The 25,916-nt window shown below is 33.4% G+C and overlaps 1 protein-coding gene across 1 annotated transcript; it reads left to right on the top strand.

Annotated features, from left to right (window-relative positions):
* Window positions 1-964: 964 nt before the first annotated feature.
* On the top strand, window positions 965-23,672 carry LOC126823207 (uncharacterized). Its single transcript, XM_050551859.2, has 18 exons — window positions 965-1,157; window positions 1,479-2,741; window positions 3,113-3,217; window positions 3,561-3,590; window positions 5,170-5,551; window positions 6,139-6,259; window positions 7,200-8,727; window positions 9,174-9,294; window positions 9,551-9,718; window positions 13,378-13,473; window positions 14,353-14,469; window positions 15,555-15,667; window positions 16,470-16,728; window positions 17,089-17,164; window positions 17,871-17,948; window positions 18,781-18,869; window positions 18,984-19,060; window positions 19,586-23,672. Exons 1-18 carry the CDS (start codon window positions 1,040-1,042, stop codon window positions 19,636-19,638), a joined length of 4,794 nt encoding a protein of 1,597 aa, XP_050407816.1. The 5' UTR covers window positions 965-1,039; the 3' UTR covers window positions 19,639-23,672.
* The last annotated feature ends 2,244 nt before the right edge of the window (window positions 23,673-25,916 follow it).

Here is a 25,916-nt window from a genome sequence, read left to right on the forward strand (position 1 = left end):
GAAGGCGGGTGTAAAGACTCCCAAAATAGTAGTATTTTTCGGAACTATTTTTTCAAATCATTTTCTTAATCTTAAAATATTCATTATCATCGATATTGAAATGTTGTCAGAACTGTAAGTCGGTAATGATTTATGTCATTTTAGTAAAGTAGAAATTTCAGTAGACTCAGTCATTCATCAGTCAGTTAATTTAAAAAAGATGTACAGACTTAGGTAAGTCAGTTTTCAGATATATGTTTATAAATAATTTATGATATTATATATGTAGTCTTTCTATTATACAAACAAACTATAGAGACAGCTTCAATTTGAATGCATATTGTTGACATTTTGAAACCTGTGTCTGAGCAGATGTAGCTCAACATTGATTAAGAAATATATGTTGTAACTTTAATTTAACAAGTATGCAAACACTAGCTCTTAAGAATCATGTAGTTTTGATCAATAAAAAAAAATATTCTTGGTCCCATAGTACTCATACCTTCATTTGAGATATGATTCGCCCTATTACTTAATTAAACGTGCTTTCTGTGACTTTGGATGGATCGTCTCCCAAACCAGCTAACAATAGCTTGAAATAATTTTGTACTCTCTTCAAATTTAAAATATTCAAATGCTAATGGCTTTAAAGACCCAATATCACTCTTGTTGTAACTGAATAATATGTCCCAATCTTCATTCTAGTCAACAAATTGTACTAATTTACAATATTCCAATTAATTTATGATACAAATTTCATGTTAACACACCTAATTTAAAAAATTGGAAAAAATCAACTAAATGATTTGAAAAGCCTGACGTAAAGCTTTTCAAATGTGACTTGGATTTAAAAATATTTTTGAACCCTTTGAACAAGTAAATAGTATTTAATGGATAATTTACACAACAGGTAGGACACGAACACATCTAGTACTTAGAATTAGGCTATTTTTTATTTTCTGGGGCTCTCAAGCTAGCAAGAGTGTTATTGTCCCTTTAAACTAGATTCCAAGTGTCCAGTTTTTTTTGATTATTTACATTTTGTACAAAGTTAGAAACAATGATAGAATTGTGTTATTTTATTTTCAGTCAGTATATATTAACATGGTGTTCTACAGGTTTATATATATTTGATACTATCAATGTTAAAGTTATATTATGGTGCTCAGATATTAAAGGTAAAGTAATACTATCAATGTTAAAGTTATATATTAAGGTGCTAGGATATTTAAGATTAGTTGTATTATGATTCACTTATATTTATTATGGAAAAGTTGAAGTTATATTATGGTGTTCAGGTATTAAATGTATGGTCATGTTGATACTATCAATGTTAGAGTTATATTATGATGCTTAGATATTGAAGATAAATACTATCACTGTTAAGTTATGTTATGATGCTAAGATATTGTGTATTATGGTGTTCTGATTTTATAGAGGTCTGATTTTTAGCAGAAATATTCCCATTATTTTGTATTTTCTGCTTTCTTACATTACAGATATAGAGGATGTTTCTGTGTATGGTAATGAAATCTACATATTTCATCAAAATCAAAATATTACCCATCTTCATTTGTTAAAGTTAGAAACTTGTATCTCTCAGTTAGTTAGCAGAAGACACTCACTTTTGGCCGGATTGGTTCTAATAAATTTTAAGCAAAATAATCTTGAATATATATCGAAAAACCTACCTTTAAAAACTTTGCAAAATATAATAGAAAGTGTGAAAAAGTTTGATGATACAACATTGGTTGCCAGTTTGGTGGATTTGCAGGAACTAATGATGAATTCTCCGTCTATTCCGAATCAGGACAAATTAAGTGAAACAAATGATGCTAATCAGTCAATTAGTGAAACAAGCAGTATCTCATCATTGGATGCAGCTGTAAACAGTGACTTACATGTAACATCAATGGACGTCAATAAATTGGACAAATCCAGCAAATCTGAAATAGTAACTGAAGCCTTGATGGTATCGTCTGGAGCAATTGTTAAGGAACAGCAAGATAAAGGCGTTAACTCTAATACTCAAATCAAAGATAAACTGTTGAATAATCAAAGCACTGATAATTCTATTTCTCAAAAAGGATATATACAAAAGGCATCAAATACTCCCAGTGTAAGTGGCGTTAACAAGTCTTCGGATCAAATAAAAGATGTCCAGAATGTCAACTCTGATAGAAACACAAATCTTCATAGTCAAAGTAGTGAACATTCAGCTACTGCACCAGATAAAGATGATAAAAAGCCACAAATTAAGGAACATGATTTAAATAAATTGGTACTTGAAAACATTGGTGATACTATTCAAAATATTCAAAGTGAATTAGATGTTGAAAAACCTGAAGATGATTTAGATACTGAAAGTAGAAATAAACCCCAGGTAACTAGAGAAGATATTACTCTAAATACTGAATCATTTGTTCACAATAATAACTCGGAAACAAGTATTAAACATGGACAGGAAGATTTCCACAAAACAATTGAAACTTCAGTGGACAACAGAAAAGTTACTGAAACCGTAAATGAGACTAATGTGGTTAAAATCATATCAGCTGATATTTTACCATCTGAACAAAAACAAGCCACAGATCATCTGAACAGTGCTGGTGATAGTAGAACTACAGTAGAGCAGACGGAATCTGTATTGACAAAAAGTAAAGATGAAGAATCTAAGGGAGGGCAGGGAGCTACTAATGAACATCTTGCTTTACAGCAGACAGACATTGGAATATCTAAATATCCGTCTGTTGCTAAAAAAGGTAAGGATTTTTTTTTTTTTATAAAGAACAAAAACGTAAGCTAGATCTTAAGGAAGCGGTTATTTCTATTAGGACCCTATTTATAATAAACAAGCACAAGGAGTAGCTTCATTGAGTTAGGCTTCGAAAGTATTTACAAGGTAATGTTAATTCCTAAATACAATAGCCTATTTACCAAGGGAAACTCTTCCATATCTATTTTTCAATAATTTACTTGTACTCATCAGGAACCCAGAGAAACCCGTATGACCATGTTAGTCATATACAATCAAGCAACCATGAGTTGCAGGACTCCTACAACATTATACTGAAAACTACTTTATAAAAAAATGATCTCTAATTCGATCCTTGTGTACAATTCTATATTTTAGCCACAGATCCACAGCCAATTTTACAAGCAGTTGATCAACCAATGAGAAAAAATATTAGACGACGAAAAGTCATGGAAATAGATTTAACACAACCACAAAATACAGGTACGTCATTAATTTGGTTTTTTTTATTTAGAGTAGATAAAACAATGTATTGTATGTATCAACTCCCAGGTCGGATTAAGGCCTTTGAAGCCTTTTGCATTGAAAAGATTACAGTGCCCCCATATATATGTAATTCAAAACACAAAAACAAACCAATACTACACCATAAAATAAATTTGTATTTTTTTTAAATAAAACAAAACATACACGATTAATAGTTCTGAAAAATCCAGTCCAATTTTATTTGGCAAGCGTTTCATGCGATAATTGATAATTAATGTTTCACTCGTTTGCTGTGGACAAAATATTTTTCACCTAATATTCAAAATCCATTTTTATTCAGGCAGTTCTAAATCCAGACTGAGAAAGAAAGGTAAAGTTGAGATAATTTTTATAATCTTTGGATAAAACCCTAAAGTTACATTCCATATAGAATCTTTCCATTAATAGACTGATATCTAAAGACTCATATATCATCACTGTTCTCGCAAACCATTGAATCTGATATTTTTATACCTGGCATTTTCATGTGGACGTAAAATGTCAGCGCCCCTGTCCATCCGTCCGTCTGGACGTATGTCCACAATTTGTTTTCGGACACTCTACAGGTTACAATTCTTATCCAATTTTGACGAAACTTGAAATATAGGTTTATCTCCGAAAGACCTTGGTTCCTTTCGATATTAGCATGTATCGGATCAAAACTTCATGGATTATTGCTCCTGATTGTATGAACAATAACATTTTTAGCTTTTGCACACTCTAGAGGTCACAATTTTTATCCGATTTAGATGAAACATGAAATGTATGTTTATAAACCAAAGATCTCAGTTCCATTCAATATTTGCGCTTATCGGATCACAACTTCCTGGATTATGGCCCCTGATTGTACGAAAAATTGCATGGTCCCCCTAAAGGTCACAATTTTTATCTGATTTAAAAAAAAAACGTTCAAATATATCACCGTTACACCATGATGATCGAGTTTGAATTTCCCTACAAAATGGCCGCTCGTTATATGCAAATAGTGTAAAGGTATGGTATATCTAGGTTGTGGACCCTCTAGAGAGAAGTCACAATTTTGATCCGATTTTAATGAAACTTGAAATGTATATTTATAACCCAAAGATCTCGGTTCCTTTCGATATTGGCACATATTGGACCATAACTTCCTGGATTATGGCCCCTGCTTGTACAAAAAATCACATTACTTTTTTAGCTCATTCTCTGTCCATCTCTTGCAAAATGTTGCTGTATCTTGCGTGGCCATCAAATAATAACATTTATTTGTGATTTAATATTTCATACATATAGATCAGGACATGGAACGCCATTTACATAAATTATTTGATGGCCTCAGAGATAACAACAGAATGCAAATTTCGAACACATTTTTCCCAATACTTAAAAATATCAGATAAAATGTGACGATATATGCCAGTCATTGATTCAATACCAGGCATGTATGTGACAGTAGTGTGACCTGCCTGACCATGTGTGGGGTTTTTAATCATACATTCCTATGAAAAGCATAATAAGATATAGAATAGGTTTTGGATGGCCGAATGGTTAGCATGTGCGCGCTGTATCATAAGACCTGTCATTGAGTCAACTGGCGTGGTTTCGAATCCCTGGTTGTACTTGACTAGGAGTAGTGTCGCCTGTCCAATCTCGTGGGTTTTCTCCGATTGAGCTATTGAAATAAAATTAAACCATATGTTAGTCCCGAAATGACCTAGTTTGTGTCGAGTGGACGTTAAACCCCATTTTCTCTCTTCCCCCGTTTTGACTTGAAATGTGTATTTTTATAATAAGTCATTTTGTCCAGGGATCCAGTGACAAAATACAAACCCTCAAACTAAAAGTAACTCTTTCCAGCATCAAATTGTTTGTATGGCCTTAGTTTCCATAATTTGTATATAGTTTGTATGTTTACCTTTTGTTAACTACAGAATTTAAAACCAATAGATCGATGAGCATACCTGTAATAGATGACAATAGCAGAAGTCAAGGTAAACTAAAAATAAAAGAAAGAGACACGGTTTCTCTTGGCAGTATAGAAGATATTACAAATGAAGAGAAGACATTAGAAGCTGACAACATATCTGTAAAAAGTACTGAGGAATTGTCTTCTGCTCCAAGAGAAGTTGAAATTGTTCCGCCCTTGATTAAGAGATTATCTCTCAGTGGATTAACTTCTAATTCAGACGAATTGATTCAGACGTTTGGTAGAGAATCCTCACCAAATGAAAGTCCATCAAAGCGGTCTAGTAATAGTCCTGTTGGAGGGTTGTCACAGTCCCCTAGAGTATCTTTATCAGCTGTCAAAGATAGGTATGTATAGTTACTGTAGAATATGTAATGTATATATATATAATTATTGGACTTCTTGTCAACACTGGATTGTTCATCAAATGGCAAGTACATCTGAGCTAAATTTGCCCGGACAGCGGCAATGTAATCACTTCTGCGGAATATGGGATACATGAATTCAGAATCATTCTTATATATTGATATATAACACATTTTATAAGTTATTTATTGGGATTGGGGAGTCATGTGACATCATGGGTAAGGTGCTTCTTTGCTAATCAGGATGTCCCAGGTTTTATCCAATGTTGGCAGAAGGATTTCCTAAGGACAGAGGCACAGGACGTACGCCTGACAAGAAATGGCATCTAGTCATTCAGATGGGACAAAAAATTGTAGGTTCAGTGTACACATTGGCATTAAGTAAAATAACCCTAATTCAGGCAAAATTTCCCTCCTAATAACTAGCATGGATATTCCTGTTGGTGCAGAAACGTAGGATTTTTTAAACCTCATTTCTCTTATTGAGATAAGGTATTCCGACAGTTTTCTTGTGCCAAATAAACTTTAAATGGTTTTTATTTATAGTCATTTATTTGTTTGATTTGCAGTTTAGCAATGAAAATAAAGAAAGGTAAAACATTTATTAAGATTATGAAAGATAAAAGCTCCTTGTCTAAATCACCAAATGTCTTTGATCAAAACCTACATAATGTTGTCGTGGAAACTGAGGTAAATATTCATTGTATCTTTCTATAGTCGTTTATGTGCACATGGATGCCAAATTTTGTTAAAAGATATTTGTATGCTTTTAGTAATTGTTTGATTTTAGCACATTAAATATAGAAGAGTATGCTGTCCTGTGATTTAATATTCCGAGCCGCGGTGGCTCAGTGAGTAAAGCACTGGCTCAGTGAGTAAAGCGCTGGCTCAGAAACCTGTTCCTCTGGGTTTTCCGCGTGATTTCCCCTGTCAGTGGTGTGGATGGACAGCCGACAAGGACAATGTCTAGTCATTTAGATGGCCCAAAAAACGAGGTTCCGTGTACACATTGGCGTGTATGTAATGAACCCTTGACAGCTGGAAATTCGAACTAAGAGTAGGCCGTAGCGCTACTGTAAGGTATGCCCATAATTGTTAGCCTGGATGGAGCAGAAAAATAGGAAGTTAGACCCCTTTTCATTTCATTTAATATTCAATACCATGTACTTTTTTGTACAACATAACCTCAGATTAGTTAATGCATGACAGAATTAAACTGACTCTTGTAGAAAATGAACCATGTTTTGTAAGCTAACTAATAATTAAGCAACAACATATATAACAGATAATGACATTATTGTTCTATTATCAACTTCATGTACATCTAATTATTGTAATGTTCCGGGGTATGAAGTATGATGTTTAGTTATACCACTGATTACAATACTACTGTGTATTTTATGCAAGAGAATGAAAATGTGTATTGAAATTAGTCTTTCCTTTGTCATCTCAACAAACATGAAGAATCTTTGTTAAATGAGTTTTGAAACTTCTTCTTTGCCACTTGCTAGTAGATTGGATATTTTTGATCTCCATGTTGAATGTAAACAGTGTTTTCGTTGTTGATATTTAAATTTAGAATCTAGCATACTTTGATAAAATAAAATATCTTGATAAATTTTATCTTCAGGAGATAAGCAGTTCCATAGAAAAAATAGTGGAAGCCAAGAAAATAACAGCAGCGACAGAAAAACTAGCAGATGTGAAAAAACAACCTACAACTGATATATCAGAACTGGAAACCATGACAACCAGAACTAATGCCAAACTAAAAGATGTGGAAGTCATACTGAATCCGAGAGAATTAAAGAAAACTTTAGAGGCCTGGGTTACAACCTTAAATTCCACCCTACAAAGATTACACAATGAATTAGATTTGAAAGCAAGAAAAGAAAATGGAACCTCAGAGCAAACGGAAAATATTGAAGAGAGTGAGAAAACTGTGAGAGTTCCTGAAAATATGGATTCTAATGAACATCAGACAAGCAGTGAGGACGAAGGAAATGGATCAGATTTGGAGATAAATGAGGAAAACAGTGAGGAGAATGAAATCCATGCCAGGTTTTCTGAATCACTTGAAGATAACTCAGTTACAAATGAAGATAATTCTGAAATATTTGTAGAAAATTCCGAGTCGGATGTAGATTTGGAAGAGAATGTAGATAATTCTAGAACTTTAGAAAAATTAGAAATGTGGTTGAATAAAACCGATAAAGAGGTAGATAAAACTAAGCATCAAACAATAGAAAGCTCATCTGGTAATACCAAAGATAGAAAAATAGATAATCAGTTACATAGCAGCTCTGATAATTGCGACTGCTCAGGGAGTCCAAAATGTCAGACCCAATATAACATATCAGATCCTTTTAATTTAGATTCCGAACTTTTCACTCAGGTTTCTGAACTAACATTGTTGTGTTTCCAAAGTTGTATCCATGGTAACATATCCAAATTTATTCGTCCTAATTCTAAAGATTGTGATAATTGGAAGGATAGTAAAAACATTGATTGTGATAATGTAGATAATAAGATTGATATCGGTAGTGTAGATAATGAGATTGATATCGGTAGTGTAGATAATAAGATTGATATCAGTAGTGTAGATAATGAGATTGATATCGTTAGTGTAGATAATGAACAGAAATCAAGTTTTTATAGTGAAATAAATAACTGTGATATTGACAATGGTGATGAGAATATTTGTGATTTAGATAGTATCAAACAAACCAACAGTATTACTAGCAATGATGGCAAACTATTTAATAAGAATCCTGTAAGAAGTTGTGATAACAGTGTAGAAAATGATAAACTTCCAAATAAGAGTTGTGATAGTAATGTAGATAGTAACCATGTCATTGCTAATGTAGAAAATTCAACATGCAGACATTGTGATATCAGTGACACTTGTACAATATGTCAAGAAAAGGAGTCAAATGCTATGAGCAGTATACACGATGACCAGTCTTTAGGTGAACAATCAAAGAATGATACTGCATCAAGTCTTAATGTTAGTGATCTAGAACATTTAGACAAAGAATTGGCCCAGTTTGTTGAATGTTATTTTTGTTTTTTATCAACCAAAGATATCCGAAAGTTTTTGATGAATCAGGATGGTATTTTATATGAAACATGGCTGGCATTAATCCATTGTTGTCAAGGTAATATTTCAGTAATTAATGACTCAAATTTATTTCTTCATAATACTATGGTGCCTAACAATGTCAAACTAAAAATTAATGTTTTAAATGAAGTCGGATAAAATCAATATATTTTCTGTTTTATAACAAAAATAAAACGCGATAAATGAGTGATAAAATAATTGATGTCAAAGACCTTGTGCACTGACGTAATTATTTCTATGAAAAAGGTGGAAATATTTTAATTAAAAGGGAGTCGGAATCCTTTCAAAAAATGATTGGCAGCTTTTAGTTGACCTCATATACTGGATAATATATTGTTTTCTGAGTATTCATTTTATTTTCTACAGAATTTAAGGGTGTTTTAATTATAATATAATATACGTTTTCCTACTTATATGTTGTAAGCAAATTTATTTTTTTTTATATATACAGCACAAATGTATATTATATATTATGTTTTTCAGAGTTAGGTAAAGGAGATCCCATAACATTTTATCTCAGTAAACAAGATGTCAATAGTGCCTTAGATCATTTAAGATCAGGAATACTCAGAAATAAAGATGCCTTTCTTGGTCATTTTTCAAGGTAATAATATTTTGTTCTTTATGCATCATATAATAAAGTATATTGTGCATCAAATTAAAACTATATTTCATTTGTACTTACAAATGGTACATACTTTTGGAATTATTTTATAGATTATTCTGAAAAAAAGAGACGGTTCCAATTTATCAAGTTTGGAAAATAACTCTTCAGTCATACTTTATCATTTTTAAAAAAGAATTTATTCTATGATCACCTCACAGCCTCTGTGTTTTAGTATTTTGGATTTATTTTTCAGTATTTTTGCTACAAGTCCTTATAAATGTTGTGAATTTGGTATGGATGTTCCAGACTATGTATCGTCATTAGACATTTTAAACCTATGTAGATATCATGAGAAACCTACACAACAATACTTTATTAAATATATCATGTTACGATATAATAATTCACCAGAATACATGAGGTAATTACACAGTCTTTATATATCATATAATTAAATATTCATCTAACATTATAACAGTCTTTATATGTCATATTTTTAACTATCAATCCAACATAATAACAGTCTTTATATATCATATTATGAACTATCAATCTTCATGTATGTACAGCCTTTATATATCATATTATTAACAATCCATCAACTTAATAATAGTCTTTAAATATCATATTATGAACTATCCATCCAACATAATAACAGTCTTTATATATCATATTATTTACTATCTATCAAACGTAATAACAATCTTTAAATATCATATTATGAACTATCCATCCAACATAATAACAGTCTTTATATATCATATTATTAACTATCCATTCAACATAAAAACAGTCTTTATATATCATATTATTTACTATCTATCAAACGTAATAACAATCTTTAAATATCATATTATGAACTATCCATCCAACATAATAACAGTCTTTATATATCATATTATTAACTATCCATTCAACATAAAAACAGTCTTTATATATCATATTATTTTATACTATCTATCAAACGTAATAACAATCTTTAAATATCATATTATGAACTGTCCATCCACCATAATAACAGTCTTTATATATACTATTCAAAAAAAGTAGGGGATATTTGATTTTGGGGGCATAATACTAAAATATGCAAATGACTACGAAAAAAGTCACTATAGAACCTAACAGAAGAAATATTTCCAGTTACATGTGACGCCCAAACGCACCAATAGCTACCGCATGGAATGCAGGTGATGCTTGGGATCATCATGGGGGTCCAACCCAAGATTTGCACGACTCTGACTTTGAATGTTACAGTCATTGTGGCATTGAATTCCAGGGTGGAAACATCAGTTTAATTGTTTTAGTGACCAGAAAACAAATTTTAATATGCGTCGGCTTACCCAAAATGAAAGGTTACGTGCCCTTGGCATGCTACAGATCGGCACAACACAGGCGGTTGTGGCGCGGACGATGAATGTTTCTCAGTCTGTCATAAGCAGGCTATGGTCCAGATACCGTGATACACAATCTGTACAGGACAGACCACGCTCAGGTCGACCAAGGGCGACAACTCAAGCCCAGGATCGATTTATCCGTACCTTGGCCTTGAGAAATCGTGTCATCACAGCAAATCAGATCAGCGCTCGTCTTCAAACAGACACTGGTGTGAGAGTGAGTGGCCAGACGATTCGGAATCGACTGCATAGGGGTCACCTTCGCGCCCGACGTCCTCGCGTGATCCCTTGTTTGAGAGATCATCACATTCAGGCAAGACGTCGTTGGTGTAGGGATCGTCAACACTAGGATAATCGACGCTGGAGCAATGTGATGTTTTCAGATGAGTCAAGGTTCACTGTTGATTTTTTGGACAGACGTAGGAGGGTGTGGCGTCGTCGAAACGAGCGCTTCCAAGACGTTAACGTCATCAGACATGATCGATTTGGGGGTGGTTCTGTTATGGTGTGGGGAGGCATCACTGTTGCTGGAAGAACGGCTTTACATGTTGTTGCAGGGCGTGTTACAGGCCAGTACTACCGGGACAACATCTTGGCAGTCCATGTTGTGCCGGTCGCACGACGTCATGGCCACCGTTTCATCTTCCAGGATGACAACGCAAGATGTCACAGGGCCAGGATCGTTACAGGTTACCTCCAACAACAGATCATCACCACATTACCTTGGCCAGCACTGAGTCCCGACCTCTCCCCCATCGAGCATGTCTGGGACATGCTTGGACAGAGGTTACGTCAACATCAACAACGTCCTGCCAATGTCCAAGAACTTGCTGCTGCGTTGCAACAGGAATGGGACAATCTGGACCAAAATGACCTTAGACGTCTCATTAGGAGTATGCCACGTCGGATCAATGCTTGTTTGGCAAACAGAGGAGGATTTACCCGTTACTGACTTGGTTGTGATGCTGTGGTAACTTTGCTGTTTGACCCCGGGTATCATTTTACCCTTATAATGGTCAGTCTGTGCATTACTTAGTCTAACGATCATTTGGAATAAATCGATGAATGTGAACTTCATTTCATTTTGTCATTTGTTTCTTCGTCAGTTTCATTAGGTGACTTTAATAACACTTAAAAATCAAATATCCCCTACTTTTTTTGAATAGTATATAATATTATTAACTATCCATTCAACATAAAAACAGTCTTTATATATCATATTATTTACTATCTATCAAACGTAGTAACAATCTTTAAATATCATATTATGAACTATCCATCCAACATAATAACAGTCTTTATATATCATATTATTAACTATCCATTCAACATAAAAACAGTCTTTATATATCATATTATTTACTATCTATCAAACGTAATAACAATCTTTAAATATCATATTATGAACTATCCATCCAACATAATAACAGTCTTTATCTATATATATATTTGTGACTGTCGTTTGTCTGTCGGTCTGTCTGTCGGTCTGTTCGGGGTTGGCGGCTACACTAGGTCTGGCCCGAGTCTGAAATTTGGGGTATAGGGGTAGCTCGGACTGGGGAGTAGCATAGGCCAGGTGGCGTTAGTCTACCACTTCCAGTTTCGGAGTTATGACCCCCGAGCGAAGTCTTGTCTGTTCGGGGTTGGCGGCTATATCTGCCCCGAGTCTGAAATTTGGGGTATAGAGGTAGCTCGGACCGGGGAGTAACATAGGCCAGGTGGCGTTAGTCTACCACTTCCGATTTTGGAGTTATGACCCCCGAGCGAAGCCGGTCTGTTCGGGGTTGGCGGCTACACTAGGTCTGGCCCGAGTCTGAAATTTGGGGTATAGGGGTAGCTCGGACCGGGGAGTAACATAGGCCAGGTGGCGTTAGTCTACCACTTCCGGTTTCGGAGTTATGACCCCCGAGCCAAGCTGGGTATCCTGCTAGTATATCATATTATTAACTATTCATTCAACATAAAAACAGTCTTTATATATCATATTATTAACTATCCATCCAACATAATAACAGTCTTTATATATCATATTATTAACTATCCATTCAACATAAAAACAGTCTTTATATATCATATTATGAACTATCCATCCAACATAATAACAGTCTTTATATATCATATTATTAACTATCCATTCAACATAAAAACTGTCTTTAAATATCATATTATGAACTATCCATCCAACATAATAATAGTCTTTATATATCATATTATTAACTATCCATTCAACATAAAAACAGTCTTTATATATCATATTATTAACTATCCATCCAACTTAATAACAGTCTTTATATATCATATTATTAACTATCCATCCAACTTAATAACAGTCCTTATATATCATATTATTAACTATCCATTCAACATAAAAACAGTCCTTATATATCATATTATTAACTATCCATCCAACTTAATAACAGGCCTCTCAAATAAACCATCCATAAATATTACATCTTTGATAAAATGAGACCAAAAATGGAAATCTATTCTGATATAGACATGAGATAAATGTTTCTGTGTATAGACAACATTTTTATAAATAAAGTTAATGGTATTTTAACTGTGATCAAATTGGTTATACATATAGTGGGTTCCTGTTATCTACATGTTAAATAAACATATCAATGTTCAATCATAATCAAATTTATTGACAACAAATATAATGTTGTTTTGTTTTATTTTATAGATTACAGACATTACAATCAATCTGTCATCATTCTCACGTAAAGTTAGAATTTTTAAATTGTTTGATGACTAGAATAGATCAAGTAGAAATTAACAGGTTGGTTCTTACTTGTAACTATTCTTCTAAGTGTAGCAGCGGATCACGTTGGCTAGGTGGGTAAGACACTGGCTCGCTAGCCTGGAGGTCAGGTGTTCGATCCCTGCATTGGCCAAGAAAGTTCATCCAGATTTTCCAGTGTGGTTCCCCCTTATCAGTGATGCAGGACAGAGGTCCTGACAAGGACAGCTGTCTAGTTGTTTGGATAGTCGTAAAACCGAGGTCCTGTGTACACATAGGCGTGCACGTAAAAGATTTCTTGACAGTTGGAATTCGATATAAGAGTAGGCAGTAGTGCCACTGTCCGGGCAAAATTTCCCTCATAGCACACTGTAAGGCCCGTCTTCATTAGCCCAGTTCGAAGCAGAACAGTAGGACATTAAACCCAATTTCATTTCATTTCATTTCCATGTCTAGCTTACAATGTCCAAAATATCATGATATTGATATCACATTATGCGATGTAGATTGAAATAGCCACTCCTCTTTGATCTGGTTTAAAAATAAAATGATCGGTTTCATTGAGTTTTATATGTGGATTTTTTTTTGTTCAAAAATTAAGTCTACAGATAGAAAGCTTTTAAATGTAGACAGCTACACACTTCACAAAGCAAATTAACACATTAACCCTTTGGATTGCCTAAACTAGTGCTCCTCAAACTGACCCAAACTGATATAATTGAACAGTAGTTTTGGGCTGTCTAGGAATATTCTGGTGTGAAATATATCACTTTTCTATTATTGTCTTTAAGGAACTGGTGGTCAATATTTACATGTACCAAGTGCTAAAGGGTTAAACTTAATTAAATCCACAATTTTATTTTGTTACAAGTGTATAGTTTATAGGAATTTGTTAACTTTATCTTTTTTTTGGTATAGTCCTTGTCCAGGAAGCCATCTAATTAAATGGCCACATCAAAAGATGATAAATAATGTACTTAATTTGATCAAAGCAGAAGAAGAAGTACAAGCTTTAAAAGTTTGTAAAAAACATGGGTAGGTAAATTAATCTAAATTCTAACAAGACTTTGTGGTAATCCAGCACTACAGAATAGAGATATAATCAGGGTAATAATATATCAGTCTGACTCTTGGAGGATAATAATGTTATATACACATCCCTGGACAATTTGTACTAAAATAAAGCCTTAAAATAGATGGTATCTATAAACATTCCTACCTTGTTAAAGAATAATCCTATTAATCCTATAATTCACTATTGCCAGTTGAGAAATTGGCAAAAATATCATTTTCAACCTCAAATTCAAACATTTGAAGATAACTATTCCATGGGGTGGAATAGAAAAACAAGGGAGGTAATTGTGTTATTATTTCCGGGGTGAATGATTTTTAATTTTGAGAATGATACCAATGATCGTATAATAGTGAGTTGACAACCTATTGAGCAAAAGACATAGAAATAATTATGTTTTGACTTTCTTAGAAAATATGAAATTCTCGCTTTAAGTTGTGTGATGATTTGTACTTGTCAAAATCTGTGACAGGTGCCTTATGTATGTGTATGTGTCTTCGTAAAGTAGACGAACGATTTTATTCAGTAAGTTCTTCTTAATGATATTGGGTTCAAGGTCATCAAAGGATTGGTCTAATATGGGTACTTGAGATCATAAGGTCTGTCATTAAGTCAAGTGTTTGTGGTTTTGGTACCAGTCTTGTACGTGACCAGAAGTAGATTCATCTACCTGTTTTCTCTAGGTTTTCCAGTTTCCTCCCACTATTGACCCAATACAAGCAAACTAATAATTTAAATAAAAGTGACCCCATGATTGTTCCTGACAATGAGTGGGTAATCCTGCCTATTATAGGGTTTTCTCCGAGTTCTTGAAATTTAATTTTTGAAATAAAGAATAAACAATATGTTAGTTCCAAAATAACCCATTTGTGTTGATGGGATGTTGCACTCCAATTCCTTCTAACCCTCAGTGACATAACTGTCTGTAATTTCCATTCTTATTTCATAACATTTAAAAGTATATTAATGTGCTTAACTCTCTGTAATTTCAATTCTTAATTCATAACATTTAAAAGTATATTAATGTGCTTGTATTGGTCTACTATAGATATTGGTTTGGATGTATTAAGTTATTAGAGAAGAGAAAGGAATGGAAAGATATATTAATATTAATTTGTCAGTTGGGAGATAAAGATTTACTTTCATCTTTACATCCATATGGTAAGTAACAAATAGCTTTCACCTAAAAACACCTATAGACAAATTACCATAGGTTTAGCCGATTGATTATTCTATTTTTGAATTCTCTCACTCCCAGGAATAGTGAAAATTGAGTTAAAAAGAATTTACACTACTAAGCAAGCAATGTCTTAGCAAGAAAATCTTTCTACCAACAATGACAGCTGAAACTTATTCAATATATTTGATTATATTGTACTAACACTTCAACAGTTATCAGGATTGGCAGACCTGCGACAGGACTGAATTCTAAGTCACTCCATTGTAATGTTATCAATTCGAAATATTCTGGATTCACAATCAAGTACCCCCTAAAACTCCACAAGATAGAGAGATCATTTCCTCAATTAATATCATCAACTGTTTGTTTTGAGTATATCCTGAGAATGTATTTCTGTATGATATCATTTTTAAAATCTGATTAAAACACTAATCGTTTTCATTTGTACAGTTCAAATTTCTGTTGATATAATTTTGACAAATGTGGTATCTGGAATGATTTTTAAATAAATTGCCTTCCCTTTGATGTAAAAGATTAACCAATGAAATAGTCTGTTTAATCGAGATTTTAGGGAGGTATGCAGAGTTTATAGTTTATGTAATTCAGTCAAAGTTGACCTATCCTGACATCAAAAGTTTACCCCCCTCCCCTAACTACCCTCCACGGTTACAAACAAAACTTTTAATCTGTATTTTAATCAGACTATTATCTTGAGGACAAGATGGTTGCCATGGTGAACAAAACAGTATCATAAACATTTTGAAATATAATTTATTTTTATAGGTTACTGTCCACAAGATTTTGATGAATGGGGATTTTTGTTAAATGAGTTTAAATCTATGACAAAAGAAAAACCTAAACCACCAGTTCCAGATTTTAAATGGACCCTTACTTGGGAAAATCTGGCTTTTCTATTAGTGGATAATCTGGGTTCTCAGATGGCATTATCAATGTTGCAAGACCTAGATCTACAAGATGGTACATTATCCAATGATTTCTACCAAAAATGTATTTTGAAGGCCATTACTCAAAAACAACAAAGGTTGGTAGACATAATTTACATCCGGAAATATATAGAACGGCCTGCTGGTGTTCCTTAGTGTCCCTTTACTTCCACACTACTTCAATCACCAGCTGTTTCAATTATTGAATGGTGATAGTTTTCTTTTGCTGATCAAGTTCTTGAGTTTTCATGCTTCAGAAAAGTGGCAACTGTTGTTTCAAGCTAAATAGGTTACAATAACATCAGTCATGAGATGAATTCTGTGCGATTAAATGTTAGTTTAAAAAAATTAAGAAGTTTACTTTACTTTACTTAAATTACTAAATAAATTAGATAAAACATTAACACTGAATATAAAAAAATGACTAAATATCTAACTTTATAATCTGTGTGTTTCAGTCATGTGATGCACAATATGTTGGAGAAAATTAATACATATCTTTGGTCCAAAAAGCCCAACCATGTAGCGCCACAGGTATTTAATATTACATAGATAGTATAAACCTGATTTCATGAAATCTGTAAATATTGTGTAGATATAATAGTAAGTGCTGGAAGACAAAACCAAAATGATAAACTTACAGACAAGACTTGAACTACACACATACTACAAGCAATAAACAAAAATATCAAATCCAGTAAATGGATCCGGGGACCAGCTGTAAGCGTTCTCTGCTTACTCTGACCATGAAATTAGAAGACTTGTGAAAGAATTTGAATTAACTTGTATGGAGGTTGGGCAGAAAAAAGCCTTCAGATTCTAAAAACAGATTAATCCGTAGCGGATACTACATGTATATACATCATAACATATGTCATCGTTATACCTTTGTATTCTAATACGGGGGGTTGGATGGCTGAATGGTTAGCGTGCGCGCGCTGTATCATGAAGTCTGTCATTGAGTCGACTGGCGTGGTTTCGAATCCCCGGTTGTACGTGACAAGGAGTAGGGTCGCCTGTCCAACCTCGTGGGTTTTCTCCGGGTGCTCCGGTTTCCTCCCACTGCTAAAGACCCCTATGCGCAAGCGAATTGTTGAAATAAAATTAAACCATATGTTAGTCCCAAAATGACCTAGTTTGTGTCGAGTGGACGTTAAACCCCATTTCTCTCTCTCTCTCTCGTATTCTAATACCCCATGTATTAAGTAATTGAATGATGATCATTTTTTATTGTTTGTAGCTCCATTATGCTGTGTCTTTAGAGAAATATAGTAATCTATCTTCTACAGAGTCGGATTCTTCTACATACCAAACACATGTAAGTATAACTTTCATTTAAGTTTTTTTTTATATAATATATCTATTTCACTTATATAAGGCGGTATCATTGTATTTTTTCAACTTTTCAAGACAGACAAAAATTAGATGAAGCAAAATAAAAATTGATACAAAATGCTTATGCATCTTTTTAGCAAGAACCTTTTACAGAAACCCCAGGATCTTCTATTTCACTAAGCTGTGTAACAAATCTTGTTTTTAATCGACTTACGATTTTGGGAATATAGCCCATCAGATCCACACAGGAATGCTTCTTTTTCCAAACAATAAGGTGAACTTTCCCAAAATTCATCTGTGAGAACAATAATGTTTATATTTTAATATCAATTGAAATTTCTTATTTCTATTTAAGTAATTTAATATTAGGCCATATAAAAAAATATTTTGGTTCTCCGATAATCCTGCTTTACCTGTTTTTATTTTAAATTATAACACACATAAATGTTTTACCCTGTTACAGGGAGTAGCTTCTAAACAAATATTTGAATGAATCCTGAATTGTGACATAGGCTCGTATATCAAGTACACAACCCTGATAAATGACAATCATAAATGATACTGGATAATCACACATCCCTGTTTAAATAACATGATGAGATAAATGTAGTGCCTTGTGTTGAAATGCAATGTTTATGAGAAGTCATTTAGCCCAGTACTGATCCTTTGACAAAATAAAAATACAAAATTAAAAAAAAAACCTCCCACATCTTATTTTTGGTAAGGATTGTCTGAGAGAGAACCAGAATATTTTTTTTGTATGGCCATAGTGTGACCGCTGACTCTTTCAGATATTGATATATGTTTTACTATAGTTTTCCAGATTGTCGTCTGCTGGGACCACCATTGTACCTGGTCTAGAAGATGCTGAATGTCATTGGGGTATACAATCAGATATACGAAGGTGTGTTATCTAATTCTTTAAAATAAATATCTTTTGTACTTGAGACAAGAACATCTACTAACAGTAGGTGTAAGTTTTGAAAAAAATAATAAATTTAATTTTTGTTTATTATAGAGATTGTCCGTGTTGTGGTCAAAGGTTAACTTGTACTGTATCTCACATGGAACCTGGTGTTATAATATATAATTGTGGTAAGTAGATCGTATAGCAGAGCTTTTGTTTCAGAACCGACTGAATGGCAATCTTGTTATAACTACTCCACAATAAGCACAATATGAGGAAATCACTTCTAGATCACAATTTGATCATTCAGTGATCTATCTGTACGCTTTTGAATATCCTAAACCATGATGATGATTTTAGCAAAGAAGGGTGTAAGGTCTTTTTGATTGACACATGTCTTTTGCTTGTTGCTTGTAACCCAACATCTGACAAAAATGAAATTCAGCCAACTGACTCCAGGAGGGTTGTGATTGAAAGGAATAAATATTATTTAAGTTATAGATGTAAGAACACTTTAAAAGGTTTGGAAAGGTATTTTTGGGGGAACTTTTTTAAAATTCTGCCCACCTTCGCAAATTTAAACATTTGAGATCTCTGATCAGTAAAACATCATGACCTCTGTAATATTTGACTCCTTGATCATATCCATGATTTTTTCTGCAAAAAGTAAATTTGGTTACATTTCATTGTTTAAAATTTTCAATTTTTTTCAGGTCACGCTTTCCACAAATTTTGTGTTTTTAAACAAGAGTGTCCATTATGTTAGATCCTACGAGAGAGAATGTAATATTCAGCATGTTTGTATTGGAATGATTATAAATATAAACAACAATTTCTGTTGTTTATAACAAGAACTAGTCATTATAATTATTATGATCTCACAAATAGTGGAGCTGTTTAACCATACATTATACAAGAGCTAAATCTGCCTGTTGCAGGTCTTCCTTTAGGCCTAAAATGTTATATAAACTATTAATTAGACATTTATTAACAAAACAAGACCATAATCAACTCTCGATGCCATCGGATATCTCCGATATCAAGTAGATTAGAACGGTTCAGTCATATTTCGATTTAATTTAGAACGGTTCAGTCATATTTCGATTTAATTTAAAAATGGAGGAGCGAGACTTAGCTTCGAACAACCAGTACGTCTTGTCAAACATTCAAAGGCTAATACCTTCACTCACAATATAGTAATTTGAATGAAATTTGAAAATTATTCATTTTACATTATCTATTTTAGAACTGTTATAGCGAGAATGGCTAGCTCTTTATGTAAATCTAAGATAACATATCTTTAACAGCATTCGATTTATAGCCTTTTTTATAGTCTCATTTATTTAAGACTAACATGTGATTATTATTACAGTAGAATCTGTATGAGCAGCCACTCCTATTCAGCGACATCTCCTTGTAAGCCGTCACGATAAATTCCCCCCTTAAAAATTCCATTGTTTCATCTCTTTATTCAACGGTCACTCCTCTAACACGGCCAGCGGTCATTATTTTACTAATAAATTTAACAAAACATCGCCCATTCAACGGCCATCGTTGAATGACACCAACTTGTCGTTCTTCATAACACCTACGCTAATCCCGTGAGTAGTAGTTAATTAACTGGACCCCCACTGATCAGGTAAAAAGAAATGATTTTTGTTCATGTGCTTTTTTGATAAAATAAAATTAATTCATCGATTTTCTTCCCAATATGGATAAACATTATCAAATGCATCACAATGGTAGACAGTAGTATCGAAGGTTGGTACAAAATGACAAGTTTACAGAAGTTACGTCCGAGATTTGAGCAAAGAATTTTCGTTCGGTGCAAGATTCAGCGACCGTCAAATTTACCGATGCAAGTATTGATGTTTGCTTCCAATGCATCCAAGCGTAATATTTAATTGATGTCAGCACAAAAAGCACCGAGATTTTATTAAGAGGCCACTCCCGTTCAGGGGTCAGTCTTGAAAATTCCCTTGGGTGGCTGCTTAATGCAGATTCTACTGTATGTGTACAATGCAAGGGAGGAGACATTTTCAATGACAGTGCAATTTCCACTTGTGCAGATAAAAAAAACAAGGTTTATTATATTAGATTTTCTTACAAAATAAGATCAACCACATCTACGCAAGAGAGACACAGTCTTTTCATTTTACATTTTGCTATAAAGATAAGAAGTTTTGTTTAGATAAGAAGTTGTGTTATCTAGACGATGATGATGATGAGTTAGTTGTATTTTACGTCCGCTTCCACCGAGGTGATATCGCAGACAAGTTATCTAGACGTTTAATTTGCCTTTTTGACTTGTGTACACAGATTTTTAAAGTTTATCGTCTTTTTCTCCAAAATGCTTATGTTTTAAGTATTCTTATTTTGTCCTCATACAAAGTATTATTTAACACAAATTATTAAAGTCCCAATGCGCCATTGGCTTTTGAGGATAAAATGTAAAGTTTCTCACGGCTTAATCCACGCTATTATGTACTTAGATTGATTATTTAACAATTGATTTAGAAAACAAAATTAGCATAGATCGATGAAATTTCAATTGATATATCTTTGTAAATACTGAATGGAACTGAACCATAATTGGACTGATATTCCTACCTAATAGAGATTTACCTTTCATAATATCGTAGTTTGCAGATGATTCCTATTGCTTAAAATGGAGCATCAGGACATTATGGATTTAGTTTAGAAAAAGGCTGCACCACTTGTTTACCTATATTTGTAACAAATCACACAAATAGTTTGTTTTTTACATTTAACTGGATAAATGGTTTCTATTTCATATAAAATTATTAAAACATCTATAATATGTTATATAGTTTAGAAGATATTGTTGGTTGAACAGACCAATCTTTTGGAAATCGCATATACATATACGCACAGCTGTAGTTTCAATTCATATCTTGAGAAATTTTCAATACAGTCACATACAGACAAATTTCTAATAAAGAAATGATATTTGCTTTTAGTCTGGCAGAATGTGGGAGATTTCATAAGAATTATGCATTTTGTGGTAAAAGCATCAAATATTAGATGTGGAGTGTGGGTGGACCCCCACGGTAAAGACTGGTCTAATAAAGGCAACATTACAAAAGAAGCTTTTATTATATATAGGCTCGTAAAGACCTAGTTTTTATATCATAGAAACATATCAGAAGCAACTTTGCTATTTTCAATTATCTTTGTATAGTTTTAGAACACAAAAAATGTATAATTATTTGATAATCATTTATTGAATTGCACAATAGGAATGTCTGCTCCCTCTATTTTTACTTAAAGTTTGGTAAAAGAAGGCAAAAATTACCAACTATATTTATTGTTATTATCTTGTTTCTGTTATGTATTATATAGATATTTTAATATAACTACAAATTTTGATTTTTAAAGCCCCAATGTACCAAAAGGCCGGTGATCAATTTCCCTCTTTAAAAAACCCCAGCATGTCCCCCACCTATGACACTTATTAATTACTTTCACATTTATCTACAGGAAAATGTTCATATACAAACTCTGTATTGATGCAATGAAACTATTCATCAAGTTTCATCCTCCCACTTATCATGTTCCATAGCATGGACAAATCAAATTTTATATTTTCCCCTAATGAATATCTACATCCAAGTTTTAACATTCTACCTCAACTACATTCTGCCTTCCAAAAAGTTTTTTTTAGATTGTAAGAAGTAGATTAGATGCCATCTTGAGCTCCACGTTTGTGGATAGAAGTGAAATATCATTCACCAGTTGACTAGCAATCTTAGAGAGAGACAAAATGGCAGCACAAAATCGGTAGAAACTAATGTGAACTTTAGATAGCCACAGAGAGAGAGAGAGAAATGAGGTTTAACGTCCACTCAACACAAACTAGGTCATTTCAGACTAACATATGGTTTTAATTTTATTTCAATAATTCGCTTGCGCGTAGGGGTCTTTAGCAGTGGGAGGAAACCGGAGGACCCGGAGAAAACCCACGAGGTTGGACAGGCGACCCCACTCCTTGTCACGTACAACTGGGGATTCGAAACCACGCCAGTTGACTCAATGACAGGTCGTATGATACAGCACGCACGTGCTAACCATTCGGCCATCCAACCCCCCTAGATAGCCACAACTTACTTAGGATCAATTTTAGTAATAGTTGGAACATATTTGCCTCTTAATCTGGAATATTGTGCCTTTAAACCTACATACTACGGTCATTATAAATTATGTCATATAGAAAAGTAATATACATTTATTATTACTAGTATATAATGTACCCTATGTATATTTTCATTATAGTAATATCTATACATTTTATATGCATGTAATTTATACACAACTACTCACAGGAATAAAAATGTAAATGATTGATGAATTTAAACATATATTTATTATATTGGTACTTCCAACAAAATCAGACTTGTTTGAATATTAAAAAACTTGCTGTACAGCAAGTTACAACATACATTGGTTAGAATGGGCCCACTATTGACGTGGGGTCCCCAGGCAATTTCCCAGCATTGCCCCTTCATTAGGATGAACTGAAATCAAGGTATATTTATGTTATGTTTCTTGTTGTCAGTCAATTTATGTGAAGATAAATATCTGGTTTCCTGGTTACCTTATGAAGACGAATCAACAGTAATCCAATTATTTGTAACCTGAAAGTTAAGATAATAAAATAATTTTTGAAAAGACCATTATGTGCAATAGAATTTCAGATAAAAATTTTGAAATTTGACCAATTTTAATAAATGATATCAATAGTAAAATTTTTGATTATTAAAAATTGTTGAAACCAAACAACCATGTTTTGTTGTGAATATTGATGTCCAAAAGACACACAGTTGGGGCAAGACCTCTTTGAATTAGGAAAAATGAAATGGAATGGGATTTAACGTCCTACTGTTCTGCTCCAAACTGGGCTAATGAAGACGGACATACGCCATACAGTGTGCCATGAGGGAAATTGGGCCCGGACAGTGGCACTATGGCCTACTCTTATATCGAATTCCAACTGTCAAGGGATCTTTTACGTGCATGCCAATGTGTACACTGGACCTCGGTTTTTTGTCCCATCCTAATGAAGACGGGCATACGCCATACAGTGTGCCATGAGGGAAATTTTGCCCGGACAGCGGCACTATGGCCTACTCTTATATCGAAATCCAACTGTCAAGGGATCTTTTACGTGCACACGGGACCTCAGTTTTTCATCCCATCCAAATGACTAGACAGCTGTCCTTGTCAGGCCCTCTGTCTCGCATCACTGACCAGGGGGAACCACGCCTTTGAAATAGGTATAGAATTAAGTTGATGAGGTAATGTGTTAGTATTAATGGGAAAAACTACATTCAGTTTCAATTAGATGGATACAGATATTAGACTATTTCAACATACACTGTGCATTACATTCTACTTACTTATGTTTGTTTTCTAATTTTTTTCACTTTCTGAACTGTTTAACATTGGCTCTGTTTGCAGACATAGAATTTTAAATGTAGAGAGATGTATATTGTATCAAATTTATACATCCAAAAACTGTTTTGGTTGGGTTACCCTATAAATTATAATTCTTCTAAAATTAGGCTACATCAGTTTAACTTTTTTTATTTGAATTAGCTGTTCAGTAAAAGGTTTTATTCTGGTCAAAATTTTACCGTTTGAAGCTAACATAATGGTAATGTAAGTGGGAGAATTGTGCCCAGACAGTGGGATCTTTTAAGTACACAACAAATTTGTACACAGGACATCGCTTTTGACTATACACACTTTTGTATGTCAGCCCAAAAGTCATCGGCCCAAGGAAAGGGAGAACCTCAAAGAATCTTGATGGATCTTCTCAGCCCCCATCATAATTCGAAAACAGGACATTCTGATTCGGATGTCATCACCACTGCAACCTTATTTAGTGAGGAAAATAACAAAATGAGTTTTTAAAAACATAATTTTATTCAATAGATAGAAGTAAGTTTTGGCTGGTTTAATGGTCAAGTTATTATAAAACAAATATGGACATAGTACATATAATAATATAGGTGTATATACAATAAATAACAGTAAAATATAAAGGACATCTAAATACCATTATTTTTTATACATGTAATAAATGCTTGACTATTCACATTTTTGCAATTATGAATGACTGCATTATGCATTTGTTCTACTAAATTAAGCAGAAGAATTTTGAAGAGTTACCCAAGACTGATTGCTTATGAGTGATGATGGTTTAACAAGAATGCTGACAAATTAATGGTTGGGGGAGGATTCAAGAATATGAGTATTTTGAAATAGACAAACCAATGTTAGATAGTCTATGAAACATACGCCCACCATAGCTAAGTTGTCCGTGCAGTCCACAAAGGCTGTCATATATTTATTCTTTGTGGGTAATAAAACGGGCATTTAAAGGACACTAAATAGGATCAAGAGTAACAATCAAATAATAACTTGAGTGTCCACAAGCAGTTGTGAATGACTGACGAAAGGGTGTTATGATATAATATGACCACATTACAACATAATTTTTCTCTCTTTGATGCTATGGATTGAAATCGTAACTATGTAGCAATCTTTATACAATATGTCTAAATTTATAAATTACATTGACTTCACCTGTATTTAACCATGGTTGTTGACCAATGAACAATTAAGTTCAGGCATTATCAGCTCTTTAACCATCAATGAAAACAATCACTTATAATTGCTATCTAAATGCAGCAATGGGAGAGAGAGAGGGAGATGGGATTTAACTAGGTCATTGCGGGACACACAGTTGCTTCAACAGGTGACACTACAGGGAATCGAAACCACACCACTTGACTCGATGATAAACTTTATGATCTAAAGCGCATGCATTAGATCATTCGGCCATGTAGCAATGGTCAATGAGCTGATAATGTTTCTTACCACTGCATCAATAACATGGATATATGAAAACTAAAAAAGAATATCATAAATAGTTTTAAATTCAGCCATTTATTTCAAGACACAGAAAAATCATATTTGATTTTCAGGTCTGAATATCATTATAAAATTACTTTTGTTTTA

Source organism: Patella vulgata, chromosome 6, assembly GCF_932274485.2.
Source record: "Patella vulgata chromosome 6, xgPatVulg1.2, whole genome shotgun sequence".
Taxonomy (NCBI): Eukaryota; Metazoa; Mollusca; class Gastropoda; family Patellidae; genus Patella; species Patella vulgata.

Bases quoted from the DNA above. Each gene is read 5' to 3' on its own strand.
- LOC126823207 (XM_050551859.2), top strand. From the start codon at position 1,040: ATGATAGAATTGTGTTATTTTATTTTCAGTCAGTATATATTAACATGG. The intron at 14,470-15,554 runs GTAGGTAAATTA...GGTCTACTATAG, and splicing joins AAAGTTTGTAAAAAACATGG to ATATTGGTTTGGATGTATTA. The intron at 16,729-17,088 runs GTTGGTAGACAT...TGTGTGTTTCAG, and splicing joins ATTACTCAAAAACAACAAAG to TCATGTGATGCACAATATGT.